This window comes from Pararge aegeria, chromosome 18 (genome assembly GCF_905163445.1).
Source record: "Pararge aegeria chromosome 18, ilParAegt1.1, whole genome shotgun sequence".
Taxonomy (NCBI): Eukaryota; Metazoa; Arthropoda; class Insecta; order Lepidoptera; family Nymphalidae; genus Pararge; species Pararge aegeria.
Window position 1 is genome coordinate 7,541,424 of NC_053197.1, and position 14,960 is coordinate 7,556,383.

Here is a 14,960-nt window from a genome sequence, read left to right on the forward strand (position 1 = left end):
CAGAAAAATCCTATTATAATATTAAGGATTACTTAAAAGATTAAAAAGCTTGGGTGTGGGTTGCTCTAGCTTCAGAGCTAAATAAATCTACTGTGAGATGGTGATAACAAAAAAATAAAATTACCCGGCTAAGTTTGTTGTGGGCTCTTCATAGACCAGGGCGCGTTTGGAACCCTCGTAGCTTTAGGTTTAAGTTGGCGAACGAAGTTATCACCATCCCCTTTAAATTTTGTAAACATGTATGTATGAACGCTTCATAAGTGCCTGTGATAGGCCTACGTGAATAAAGAAATTTTTAATTTGATATGTATATATATATATATATATATATATATATACATATATATTTATATACATATAGGCGTTTAGCCTCATGTGCCTGTAATTACACCGGCAACTATGCATTTGAGATCGGAATACAGCATTGCAACAATGCTGCCTAGCTGCAGAAATAAGCATGACGGTACTCCCCGGACGGACAAGCTCTGTCGCAAAAAGCTCTGCTACTAAACTATCCGCCATAGAGTAGATATAAATTATAAAACCTCTGGCCTTCCTTAATATATGAACTAAGTACATACCTACCTAGTACCTATATATGTTATTTGAAATTAAAACATATTTGACCAATCGAACCGGTAGTTTCTAATATTAGAACGTTGTAACAAATAAACAAACTCTTCAGCTTTAAATATTAGTGCAGATAAGAAGCCGCAGCAAAAACAAACTTAAAGCGTTCCTTAAAAATCTTGTTACTAACGACCGAAGACTCTACGTTAGTTACAAAAGTTTCGAGTGAAAAGGGTCGTTACAGGTCTAGGAGACAATGTGATACGACAATCTAAATTACTTTTCCGATAGTTCCTTCGATAACTGCCCATACGATTTGATATCAGTTAAGTTTTATCAAAAAGTTTCAGTTAATCGCTAATTGAACTGTTGGTAATCCGTCAATGTAGTCTTCACCAATCGGCATCGTTTATGACGTGATGCCAGCGCGTTTGGATTGGTTAAGCATGACGTGATATCTATTTCCGTCGTGAGCGAGAATGCGCGCGCTGAGAAATATGCACATGTGTGAATCCGTGCACAGTTTGTGTGTGTGTGTGCGTGTGTTGTTGAGGCTCGTTCTCTCTGTTTACCGGACGGTTCCGTGGCCGGCGACCGCCTCGTGTTCACGTGTTTATCGCGAATCCGAGTTTCCCGGCGACTCCCGACTTCCACTGCCATCCCATGGTGTTTTCCGACAGTTCACTAGTGCTTAATCGTGCAGCGCGTTGAATTTTCACCGGGACTATCTCATTTAGATAGATTGTGCGTGCCTATTTTCGGTACTCGTAAAAATTATCGGTGTTTTCGGCGGATGCGATGAATACATTTTGCAAATCGAGTCTGTGTGTCGAAAAGGTTGGAAGCTATGTTTTGATCGGGTGGCGTTCTGTGTCCGGTGCGGATGCGTTCGGCGCATTCTCCAAATCTGCGACACTACCTGAGTGTTGTCAGCTTTTGAGTCTGAGGGTCTTGGGAGTGAGGAATAAGGACCTGGTCCAGATGCTCCATGCAGTGCCTGGCACATGTTAAGGTAAGGCTTACTTGTAACAGCTGGATACAGCTCTCCTTTTGCAGGATGTAGAGCTGGTATCCGCAACGCTACTCTAATGCGGTATGACGGTTAGGTTTTATCCTACACTAGAAAAAGAAGAGATTCCCAATACCACATGTATTCGTACTTATAAAGTTTTGCATGTTTCGTCGATTTTCACGCATAATTATTTCATGTGTCAAGAGCATAATTTTTTTAAAGAAAACTTTACTGTTTGTTTGAGATTGACGACAGAACTTAAAATGAAACAATCAATCCAGAAAAATGACCAATTGTACTGTTATCACTTCTTAAATATAAGTAGGTATACACGAAAATACTTTCGGTTTAGTTTTTAAGGAAGATTTGAAAAAGAACGAAGCGGTATGGTATTTTGAGTTTATAAAAACAAACACCTTGTTCATGCTGCCTTAGTTTAAAACTTTATCACGTTTGCTTTCCTTATCCAGCCGGGTTTGCTTATTTCCGCTTCAAAACCGCAGCGAATCTTGTATGGGCTACGACTTAAGACATATGATATATATTCATTAGCATTTCATTAGCATTTATTGAGTATAGACTTACTATAGTCTATACTCAATAAATACTAAAGCAATCTTCAAAGCTAATTTTCGAGTTGTCAGTTTAAAATATCGCATTAGATAACACCACAGCGCAGCGAATTGTAATGTATGGATTACTAGTTAAGTCATATAATTAAGATATATAACTCAACATTCCATTGGCATTCAGTTAAAAAAAATGATCTAATATTAAATAAAAATGCTAAAATATCCCATTAGATTCCAATGAGAAATGGTGTGTTTATAAATTAGGAACATTTCTTATTGGAACTTTAAAGGTTAGCTAGGCTGAATTGTAAATTCGTGATAAAGTGCCATCCCCTTCCGGAATTGTGAAAAATATACCTTATTTAGCGATCTTTTTCTGCTAAAAGGTCAGTTGAGAGATTAATATATTCGAATTAATGATAATGTGGTTGGACTCTACATTAAAATTTTCTTAAACTGGTTTTCTATTGCTATTATAACAATTTTCTTTTTTAACTAAGCAAACAATCTGATATTTTATAATTGCGACTTTAAACTTTCTAAGCTTAGCCATTTCTCAATCTGTCTGGCTAATTATGATCTGACTATTTAGAAACAGATTTGTTTACGAAAACTTAGCGGTTGAAATGAGACTATCAATTATCAAGCGAGAATAAACAATCGACCACCAAAACCATAACTAATTGATAAATTCAAAAATATGAAGTCAAATCAGCACTCTTATTTTAAATCTCTACTTTAAGCCCTTTCGAGTCTTAAAAGTTTATCGATCACTCACGACCAAGGCGAAAAAAGGATCGATACCTCCTTGGTATGGTTTAAGTGTATAAATGCAAATAAAAATGTTCCAAGAAAATAATGCTACGCTCTACTTTAATATTTTATTCTAATAGAGATTTAGAATATTTAAGTATATACAATATTTTGTAATTAGTTTTATTCATAATCCAAAGTTAGAACAATATGATATCTTAAGTAACGATAGTGATAATTTTTTTTTAACTTGTTAAACGGTCAGGAGCAACTGACAAACATACGTTCAAATGTGGACCCATATCAAGTTCAAATCAAAATAATATATTTGTACTCTGTTTTAGTACTGTTTGATATTATTTGTCAATATGCTATAGGGTCAATATAATATTTCATATTCGTTCGTTCTGATAATTATTTTCGTAATTTAATACATATTTACGAAATATTACAAATGCTATATAACAATAACTGTTTTAGTTTTAGTAATCTCACGTAAAATATGACAAATTGAATACGTCGGTTTGTTGGTTTATACTTATGTTTAAAAAGGGCAATTTAATATGGTTTTCCATATTGAATTGCCCTTTTTTAAACATAAGTATTCGGTGCTTTTATCAAAATTATCTTTATTGAATTTCACATTATGACCTAGTGACTCGTGAAATTATTAACTAACGTTCATTTGAACTCTACATTAGTAACATTATTGTTTTTTTACACCTACATTTTTTAATATTATGTAATTTAAATGAAGGAAAATAATAAAGTCATCGGTCATCTTTTGTATTTTAAATGTATAGTTCAAAAATATAACTGACAACCTTTAATATGAATAAGAGATACTATCGATAATAATAGGTAGAACTATTATGAAAAATATTTTTATTTGTTCTTCTTCAACTCCCTCAACTCTGATCAGTTGAGGGAGTGGCTGAATGGCAGAATGGTTGAAAGGCTGACCGACTTAAGAAGTCTGAATTCGCTTGCTAAGTGAACAAGTCGCTATTAACTCTCTCAGCTGCATCATTCGATTCTTTGAAGCGTGATAAAATAAGGAGGATTAAGTTTTATTATTAATATCAAGATAATATACTTTATTGCACATGAATTCGTTACACGCAAAAACAAGTGATAATAATTAATAAACATTAATATGCTAAGGCGGTCTTATTGCTTAAGCAATCTCTTCCAGACAACTCATGGAAAAAATAATGAGAGAGTGGCAATAAGCATGAGCATGTACTGCTACTATTTTTTCGAGGGCTATGTTATATCTTACAAGGGCCTTACACTTATCCTATATGCTTAATGCAATGGATTCGGTAGATCAACGTGCGATAGGAATACAAAACTACAAAGTTCATCGCAATGTTCTGGAATATCCTTCCCTGTTGCTTTCCTAACCCCCTACAATATGTGTCGAACGAGTTATTATATCGACCCATTACCGACCCACTACAGGGCACGGGTCTCCTACCACAATGAGAAGGGGTTAAGGCCGTAGTCCATCACGCTGGCCCAGTGCGGATTGGTAGACTCCACATACCTTAGAGAACATTATGGAGAACTCTCAATATTTCCTCACGATGTTTTACCTCACCGTCGAAGCGAGTGATATTTTTAATTACTTAAAACGCACATAACTTAGTGAAGTTAGAGGTGCGTGCTGGGATTCGAACTCGGCCCCCGGAAAGTGAAGTCGATCTCCTATCCACTGCGCTATCACCGCTTCAAGAATTGCTCTTTTTTATACCTACTTAGTCTTTGTCGAAAGAGTATGTGAGTATTTTCTATGCAAGCTCGCTCCATTTCAGGCTGCATCTTCATTAACCATAAAGTTATTGCAATTAATGCTAGTCTATGTATTTAAACAATGAAGTTATCTTCGTTGCTAATGTTCATAAAACTGAAAATAAACGTAAACTGAAGTACCTAGTATATTTATAGGCGTTATGTTTATGTCATAAATAAACATATTAAGGACCAAGGAGACCTTAAATAACACGTCTATTCTTATGGAGATAAAAAAAACTTATCATCGGATCCATTTTATTAAAAGACGTATCTGTGCATAAATATAAAAATTTGTAGCTTAATTATGGATGATAAATATTCGCACTTAATTTTATTTGAACAAAAATTGGCACATAGAGCTTTGCACGCGTTTTTTGAGCAATTACAGGTATGTGGTATTACGTAAAAAGATCGATCTACGCAGTAGATAATTTTAAGATGGCATACGATTGGACATGACTGCGATTGTATTGATTTATAAATGTTTATAACATAACAATGAGATATAACATAACAACTTTTTAATTTTCAAATCGTTCACGCTGTAAGACCCACTGAGCTCTTTTTGCATGACGCGACCCACATGCCAAAATTTTATAAATTTTGAGGTGTAATGACATCTTGCCTCGATTACTCGTCTAAAAAATAAACCATACCAATATTACAAATGTGAAAGTGTATAGTGAGTTTGTTTGTTTTTTCGTTTCTTATCATGTTCACATCATTGCAAAGATGTTTATGAAACTCGGCATATAATATAGATTGTATCCGGGAGATGGAGCTAGTATACGTTTTATACCGAAAAAGCACGAGGCAATGTTCCTGTGGGATTTGAAATAGCTTTCGTTATATAATTATGAAAATGGAATGGGAATGGAAATTATGGCTTCACAGCTACGAGTATAACGATTATGGCTCCATTTTGTTAAGTATATAAATAAGGATATAGGATACTTTTTATCCCGAGAAATCCATATTATCCATATTTATTGAATATTCTATTACATATTTTTATATTATATGTATACGTACATAATGTATATTTTATATAATTTATTATTATTTATTTATTTTTGTAATTTATGTTTATTATTTAAGTATTACTTTGTGTACACCCTAACCCTTTTTCTTAACTTCATGTACTCAATTTGGTAGGTTGCCTGGTAGAGATCGATTTTAAGCGATAAGGCCGCCTTTTCTCCATTATTTTAATTGTATTTATATATATATTTTAATGATTGTTTTTTTTTTAATTTGGTGTACCAAAAAGTGTATTTCATTAATTCATCCAAAAGTTCCCGCAGGATTTAAAAAAACTAAAACGACTGAACTACTAAAAATTCACGTTTACCTATTCGCCGATAAGCGATACCTACTAGTAGAAGTACATCACATCTTTGTGTATATACCTATACATTTCACATTGACCCAGATGTCAGTGAAAGTAAATCTTCACTTATTATGCAAGCTTACACTTCGGTTTTTGTTTATAGCGTCTTTTGTTGTTCGATTTTAAAGGATTCCAGACTTTTTTGATACCTACCTAAATATATGTGTTAAACTTTGTTATGGCTTACTTTTATTTTAAATCTCGCTGCCGTAGGAACTTACGCATAAGAAGTGCAGAACTCAATCAATCAATAGGCTCCACAATTTCATCATCATCATCATCATTTCAACCAATGCACGTCCACTGCTGGACATAGGTCTTTTGCAGGGAGTTCCACAATCCATCCATCCTGGCCGCTTGCCTCCAGAGGCTCCCAGCGACTGGAGGTGCTGGACCTTTCGCACCGGTAACGCTGCTGCCCGTTACCAGTCGAAAGTATTCATTTTTGTAATTGTAAACATGAGTAAAACGGGGGTTTTTAATATGTTTATCAGGATTTTTTTTATGATCAGAAATAAAAGTATATACTACAAAAATGTAGTATATACTTTTATTTTTGCTGCATAATACATCTTACTATATAATATACATCATAGTATATACCTAATACTTTTTTTCTAGCTTGTTTAACAAATTGTGCGTTTCAGTCGGAAATCTTAATAATACTGGAACAAAATATACTATGAAGTTAGGAAAATAAAAGAACAATAGAAATACAAAGACAGAAGTAGAATACAAAAGGCGGCCTTATCACTTAGTAGCCTCTACCAACCTTTGGATTAGGACAAGATGAGCGAGTGCGGAAAGGTGGAGTAAAATTAAATTTAAACAGGTGGTGTAAAATTATTAAATATTTACCTATTAGATATAAATCTTTCTCTTTGTGTTTGTGATGTAATGTGTGATAAATAAAATCGGTACAGAATTTTCAGACTTAATCAATTTCAAACAACAAATATTTCTTCTTTAAAACTAATTAAAATATGACATAAGCGCAAAATATTATTAGCCATAGCATCAAATTGCTCATTTTATGCCCTTCGGCTATTAATTATAAGAATAGCCAATTACTTTGTTCGTAATATGTATGTAAATACATAACGTTGTAATAATTTTACTAGCACCGTCAAAACCTTGAAGTACACCTGTTTATGTTTATGTTTGATGTTACATATTATCATATTATATATTGGAAGGCTAATATTATTTATTCAGTTCATTTATAACTACAAAGCTTAAAAAAAAAAATTTAATGGAACGTGAAAAAGCTAACAAACTTTCATTTAACTTTGTTGTTTGTTGTAAATTGTTTGGGGTGATAAGTTACTACTTTGAACTAGTTTATTTTATCAGAATTTTACGAAATCTGAAGAAGATATTAAAAACTTATAGAGAAATGTTTTAAAAAAAAAATTTTGTTTTGTAATAGTAGTTAAAGCCAAGAAGACCCTGTATGAAATTTGTATGAATCCTGGATCATTAAGCATGAAAAAATAAATGTTTCCTAAGCTGGGCTTCTTAGGTTGCTCTCAGATTCACCCAAGACATTGCAGGATCTTTTGAAAGTCGGTTTCATAAAGTTTTAAATAATTATATTAATTAGATATTTTATATAAAAAAAAAACATAAAATAATTAATATATTTTAATTTTTGTAAGACAAATGGAATAACAGGGTGGGTTAAATAATCTAAAATTTGCAGTTTGCCTGGGTCGTGTTAACACAAAAAATGGGACCCATGGGTTGGGAAAGTTTAAGTGATCTAAATAATGCACCGATTAGTTTAAAAAAAATATATCTATGGTATGTAGGGGCTAACTTGCCTTCCTGATATGTTAAATTATACATATAAACATAAATATCATATCTCAATATACAGGTAGCTGCTTTATCTAATCAGATACACGGTGGTGTTAAATAAAAACATTGGTGACAATGATGTTATTAATTAGATTTTAGTACCATAGAATATGCGTAGATATTGCGAATTTTATAAGTAACTTCTCTTCTTGAATTAAGTTAATTTTAATAAAAAGTTCAGGGTGTTTATCGCAGTGTGTCATAAAATATGATTATCACAAGTTTTGAGACTGTACTCGCAGGGAGCGTATTCAAGCACCCATTTTTGCCAGACGCAAAAAAGCAGATGCCATATGAAAAACGTTTAAAATATTTCTTTAATATTTTTTTCTTTGGTCTACCTACAGTAAACGTGAATGAATACATTGATACGAATTTGTTTTGTCTTTGTTGGTAAGGTGGTTACTAGACACGGCCAAAGCTTTCTAAAAGATCAGACCTACAGAGTTCTGAAATTAAAAATTCTCAAATTAGCTGGGAATTGAACTCGGCATTTCCCATTTATAAGAAAATGGCGCTTTTATTCGCACCAAAAGTTGATAAAAGTGTAGACTGTACGTCAAGCAGCATAGTAGCAAAAGTAACACTACTGAGTTGATGTTCAGTTTAAAGTTGCCGCATTCAAGAAACAGTAATGTTTTCAGTTCTAGAAGAAGCGCAGCGAAGAAAAATATATCAGAAATAAAAGTAAATTGAAAAATATTTTATGATTTAAAAATACTTCAGAAATACTCATATTGAAATGTCTAAACTGACTTTATACAATAACATACTTTATTAAAAGCGCTATGCAGTATATAGGTATGAAGCAAAGTTGTTTTGCGGAAACAAATTAGGTATGTAACTTATATAATATGAAAGACAAATACATAATCTACATCTGATATATATTAATACATTTTGATCTGAGTCAACATGTCAATATGACATTAACCGTAGCATCCTGAATATTCATTATCAATGCTTGTTATGTAACCTGTCTGATGTTATGACTAAGTCGAGAATTTGATTTGAAATTATTGAATCAGCGATAACTAGAGTGTTGAACCTAATGATATCTCGTAACTAACTCGTGAATTCATCGTCTTTTCATAGTCAAACTCCATAACTCGAAATCAAAATTTCTGTGCTCAAATAGCTATTAGGTGTTTACTTATGATACCTAATCCATTTTTCATTAGTGATTAAGATAACTCATTAGCCTAATACTAAATAAGCTATGACGACTTCAAGCGCCCACACAAAAATTTGCATATTATAATAATAATAAATAATAAATAAATTTACTACGACAATACACACACCGCCATCTAGCCCCAAAGTAAGCGTAGCCTGTGTTATTGGTGCTAAGATGACTGATGACACACCCAGGCACTGAAAAACATTCCTGTTCATCACACAAAACATTTTCCAGTAGTGGGAATCGAACCCACGGCCTTTGACCCAGAAAGCAGGGTCGCTGCCTAATGCGGCAACCGGTCGTCAGTCGACATGTCACAGATTCACTTAAAACCAAGTAAAAATACTATAATCAAAGAAATAATTCATTCATCTTTATTTGACCTAGTTTCTCTCACCCTACACCGCCGAACCACCATTGCAAAGGCCTGTATCGTTATTTAGTTGATATTCCATGACCAAGTGCGAAGCGCTTTACGCCTTTTTTTCTATACGCATTGCAAAGACCTTTTCCGTGACCCATTTTCTTGTCTTATGCCATAGACATAGGGCGGGGAAATGTAGACATGATTATATTTGAACGCTATCCCTCCGTTTTATCTTACGTCTGGTGACCTTTACGACACTTCCTGGTGCTGTTGCAGCCAAGTCTATAGCTGAGATATAGAGCGTATTTTGACTGTTTAGCCAAAATTAGGGCTAAACTGATACATATGTAAGTCAGTATAGCAGCATCTACAGCCACGGGGGCGTTCGGACCAAATCCAAAAGCCCACACTGTATCAATACGTCACTCTAAGACGAGATCCGAACATCACATAAGCACCTTAAAGATAGGCGTTTTACCCCTTTTCCCCTGATGTTATCAGGCATTGGGGTCTAACTCCTAGCGGGCTTTTGCACTGTCCCCAGCCCCCGATGACACTGTAACAACGATTAAGGTGGTTGGTTACCAGCTTCAGGTAATAATTGTGAACTAATAATCTAAACTATCTTACCATATACTGGACTGTATGTTTGTTTTTTATATAACTGTTGATTGAAAACATTACATTTTTGGTAAAATAATATAAGAGCACCACAAAAACCACTCAGGTTTAACCGGGTGACCAAACCGGCTACTCATATTAAGAGATAGAAAGGAAATATGATTTAAGCTTACTCTTTATATTACTGGTTATTTCCCTCCTAAGCCCATCATCAAGATTTATTTATTAACCGAGAAACTCTGTACGCGCTTGTGCGTTTACCATATTTATTCTTAGCCGATATTGTCACTAACTTATTTTCTAATGCCCTAAGTGCTAATAATTCATTTGTCACCTTTTATTGAATGTCCAAAATTTATTAATATACATAGACTTGGTGTAATTAAGTTGGTTACTTTATTTCTGCATTATATAAATCTTGCTGTAAAATATAGTTTGTCGTGACATCCAATTTTCACGAATAGAGTGCTTTTCGTCGAAGGTCAGTCATATATTTTGGTTGTCTTACTCAGGAAGCTCATAATATTTCATCTCCGCTGTTGTGTACGAAAGTGGTGTTTTCGGATTTTAATTTAGAATATTTATTGCCTACCTTGAACATATTATGAATGAATTGCGTATCTACTTAATTTCTACATAATACGAATCTTGCTTTAAAATATAGTTTTTCATGACGTGAATTTTCACGAACAATCAGCGTGTAAATGAAAAGTGAAATAATACTTCAGTCTTTAGAGGTACCTTATTTACTGTTTCTGCTGAGACTTATCTGTGGAACCGACACGCTAATATTTTTAAGTAAACCATTGCCATAGCTAAAATCAAAATCAAGTAAAATCAAGTGACTCTTGTTACTTTATTAGGTACGTGTCGTGTAGCGTAAGTACTATGCGCGTGTCGGTCTTTTATCTTCAATATGGTTGTCATAACATAGAATGTTTTGAAATAGTTTGTACGGAAAAATAAATATGCTTCTATTGATTCAATATTTTTACAGGATGCCTCCTTATGAATTATACTTATGTACCCTTCGACAGTATATCGTAATTCCGTTATAGATACATCAACTCAGTTGTGCGCGCGGCCCTATGTGTGGGTAAACCTTGTACATATACAGTGACTTTGTGTGCGTGACAAGAGGTACAGTCGGGTACAAATACAAATACAGTTATTTACGGGTTATATACGGGTTTTTTTTTAAAAAAACAGTTATTTGGTAATTTAATGTTTATTTATTGAACATTATTCTGAATCGCTACTTGAAAAATCAAATGATGAATTTTCGGATTCGCTGCTCTCATCAAGGTTAATTATGAATTCTGACTCCATGTCAAAATGTCTATAGTATTCTTCTTCTTTCTTTTGTACATGTCGACAAGTATTACCCCACATCCCTTCATCAATTTGACTTAAACATTCATTTATGAGTTTCATTATTTCCGTCACATTTTGGTCGACATTACGCGAAGCAATATAATTTTTTAAAATTCCCCACACATTTTCTATGGGGTTTAGTTCAGGATGATATGGTGGCAATCGAAGAACTTTTATGCCATATCGCTGAAGTATGTCATCAATCTTGTAACAGATATAGTTTTCTTTATTTTTTTTAATCAAATCATACAGTTCAATTTTTTTCATATCTTGATTAAAAGCTATATTTTTTTCTGTCAGCCATCTCTGCATTTCTATTTTTTTGGAATTCGAATTTGGGGCTCTGTCATTTTGAACGTTATGGTATGAGGCATTATCAAGCACAACCACAGAGTTAGGTGGAAGATTCGGTACTAGACGTTCTTTTAGCCACTTTTCATAGTTTTCCGCGTTCATGTTAGAATGGTAATCACCAGAAACACTATTTGCTTTGTATGTCAATAGTGCGTTAGGTACGAAACCTTGTTCTGAACCAGCATGCACAATGATAATTCTTTGTCCTTTCGACAGGTTTCTCTTTAAAGGTGGTCCATCTTTATTACCCCATCCTTTGTTTTGAACATGATTAGTTAAGATATAGCTCTCATCTGTATATACGATACACCGATTTTCTTGACGGTATCTGAGTAAATTTTTTAGGTAGGAAAATCGTAGTTTTAGGATGTCATGCCGCTCTATAATAACACGTCTGTTATCCACAGTTTTTCGCCATTTGTATCCCAACTTTAACAAAGCTGTACGCAGAGTCGAAATACTTCCATCATAGTTAAGTTTATCTTGAAATATTCTTTTCAACTTTAGCAAGGTAGGTAACTCACGATGTTCTAAATGGTAATTTTGAATAGTGGAACGTATAACATCAACGTTAAAGTTGTCTAATTCTAACTTCTTTAAACGTTTTTTACGGTCTTTATGCGGAGATTTAAACTTAGAGTCAGATTCTTTTCCTTCAGCCAATATATTAGTAACTGTTCTCTCTGATACCCCCACTGCCATTGCTGTTCTTTTCCGTACGCTATTTAAATGTTCACTTAGTTTCGATATTAAAATTGGACTTGCACTGCAAACTGGATCACTTACTAGTTCCAATATATCTCTCGCATCTATTTTCAGAAATTCGTATACCTTAGCAATGGTTTCTCGAGTCTAAAACAATAATACGTAAACGTCAACAAGGATATATTTTTTCGTATATAGAATCATAATAAATACCTATTCATTACATCTAAATTTAAAAATAAAAAATGTTTACCTGACTCCTTAAACATTTTTTCCGTGAAGAACTAGACATTTTCGTAAACGACTGTACCCGTAAGAAAAAGCGATAGGAACACGTCTTGCTCGAACGACGACTGCCGCGTCACTGCCACACGAATGAAAGTTGTATATTTACAAGCGCACGCACACATAGGGCCGCGCGCACAACTGAGTTGAAGTATCTATACACGTTCTATAGATTGCGACTCGGAGATGATCAAAGTCATAGATTAAGTTTGTCTTAATCAGGAAGACTATAGTATTTTATCTCTATAACATCTATTGCAGAGAAGAATGATGTCTTAAAATATATTTAATAGTATTTTATTTATTTATACTCTTTATTTGTACACCACTCAGACTCAGACAAAAAGAACAAACACATGAAGAATGAAGCTGGATACAAAAGGTGGCCTTATCGCTAAGTAGCGATCTCTGCCAGGAAACCTTAGGATTAGGAAAACTAAAAAGAAAACGAATAGGTGGGGTACACGTTTTAGTACATACATACGAACATCATACTAATACATAAACCGGACTACACAAATACAAAAATACTGTTGATAAATATAAAAAATATATATATTTAAAAAATAAATATTTTGTCTCTATTCTATATATTTCTGAAATAAATTATACGAGTCTCATAAAGTCAATTCTAATAATGTACAAAAGTGGATGGTTAGAATACCTTGGTCATATTATGAAAGAATAATACCTAAAATTTGGGTATATTACATGTAAATGATTTTATGTTGGAACATGAAATAGCACTGATCGTTTTTTACAACTGTCCTTCGACACACCAAAATTAAGTAATTGCTTCACGGTAACGCTGTTGTAGCGGACAAATGCAAAGCTTTTAGCGTTGTTTAGAAAGATTCCCATTAGTTGAATTAACATTCAGTTCTCTTTTTATTATTCAACCATTTAGTTTTTTCTCATGGTCATCAATCTAATAACTTAATAATACAAGCCATTATTTTTCTTTTTGTTTTTCTAAGCCTTAGGATTTCTAATCTTGTTTTGTTTTTAAGTTTCTGCTGTCGATGTCCTGAGCTTTTAGTAAGTACAAATAAAGAGTGTAAATAAAAATAAGTTGGAAGTCTTTGTCAACGGCACGAAATTTGCTCGGTGCCCTGCGTAAACCGCTATATTAAATAATGCAAGACTTATATAATTTCATCGACTATTTTTTGAGTCTAAATATTGATAAACCGTGCCCCCCGTGCTTACCGTGCTATCTGAGGCACGGGACTAATTTCCTTACCAGCACGGCTAGCAGGTAGATACAAATTATATCCTCCGATTATATCGTGGGTGGATAAGTTAATTTTATCCCTGCCAAAGCACGGCAACAGGAAATAGGAGAAGACCTCTGCTTGGGTATTATTACTCGTATATTATATATTAGGATATTATTTCTCCTTATGCGCCAAAGCTCAAAGAGTTGATAAAGCTGTGGGAGACGATAAAATTTGATCCTTTTCCTGGGGATAAAATTGTCTTCCGCACATGCTAACCGTTGATTTTAATTCGTTGGCTTTATTTTTATTCCACACACACCAAGTTAGCTCTTGTCTACAATCTCACCTGGTGGTAAGTTATGATGATATCTAAGATGGTACAAGGCTAACCTGTCAGGGAGTATGGTAGTCATAGTCAATCGGTTACTACGCGACATCGCACTGGAACAAAATCGCTTAGAGGCACGTCTGTGTCGGAAGGGTGGTAACTAGCCACAATCAAAGCCTCACACCATACCAGTCCAGAGTTTAAATTAAGAAATTACAAATTCCCAAATTTCCCCCCTGCCGGGAATCGAAACCGGCACCCGCGACCCGGTACCTCCTGCTTAAATTTTCAGCGCTCACCTAATAGCGTCAAAATAGACATCCTACATATTACGGTCTTTTGTACGGACTAACTACAGGATCACGTTTGAAACAGTTTACCTACTCGCAATTGTTTGACACTTTGTCAGTAGTATTACCACAGTATACTCGTAATATATTACCACGTATTACAAACTGATCATATGAATGGATGGACGCCTACGCGTTAACGAACGTTTTTATAACCGTCCTTGAACACGCCGAGCTGTTATAATTGTTTTAACAACACACCAAATGTATTTAGCGGCCCTA

General features: G+C 34.1%; 2 protein-coding genes across 2 annotated transcripts in view; one reads left to right on the forward strand and one right to left on the reverse strand.

Moving 5' to 3' along the window:
• The first annotated feature begins 1,102 nt into the window (after nucleotides 1–1,102).
• LOC120631589 (proto-oncogene c-Fos) overlaps nucleotides 1,103–14,960 on the forward strand; it is a 96,590-nt gene continuing 82,732 nt past the window's right edge. Inside the window, exon 1 of the mRNA XM_039901226.1 lies at nucleotides 1,103–1,582. The gene's annotated coding sequence lies outside the window, so the exon portion shown is untranslated. The remainder of the gene's footprint in view (nucleotides 1,583–14,960) is intronic.
• Nucleotides 11,331–12,994, reverse strand: LOC120631588. The gene is made up of 2 exons (XM_039901225.1): nucleotides 12,809–12,994; nucleotides 11,331–12,702 (listed from the first exon to the last, which is right to left on the reverse strand). The coding sequence occupies exons 1-2, from the start codon at nucleotides 12,845–12,847 to the stop codon at nucleotides 11,365–11,367; spliced, it is 1,377 nt and encodes a 458-aa protein (XP_039757159.1). The 5' UTR covers nucleotides 12,848–12,994; the 3' UTR covers nucleotides 11,331–11,364.

Excerpts from the sequence above, each read along its gene's own strand:
- LOC120631588 (XM_039901225.1), bottom strand. The coding sequence starts at position 12,847 with ATGTCTAGTTCTTCACGGAAAAAATGTTTAAGGAGTCAG. Across the intron at positions 12,703-12,808 it reads AAAAATGTTTAAGGAGTCAG|ACTCGAGAAACCATTGCTAA; the intron begins GTAAACATTTTT and ends TTATTGTTTTAG.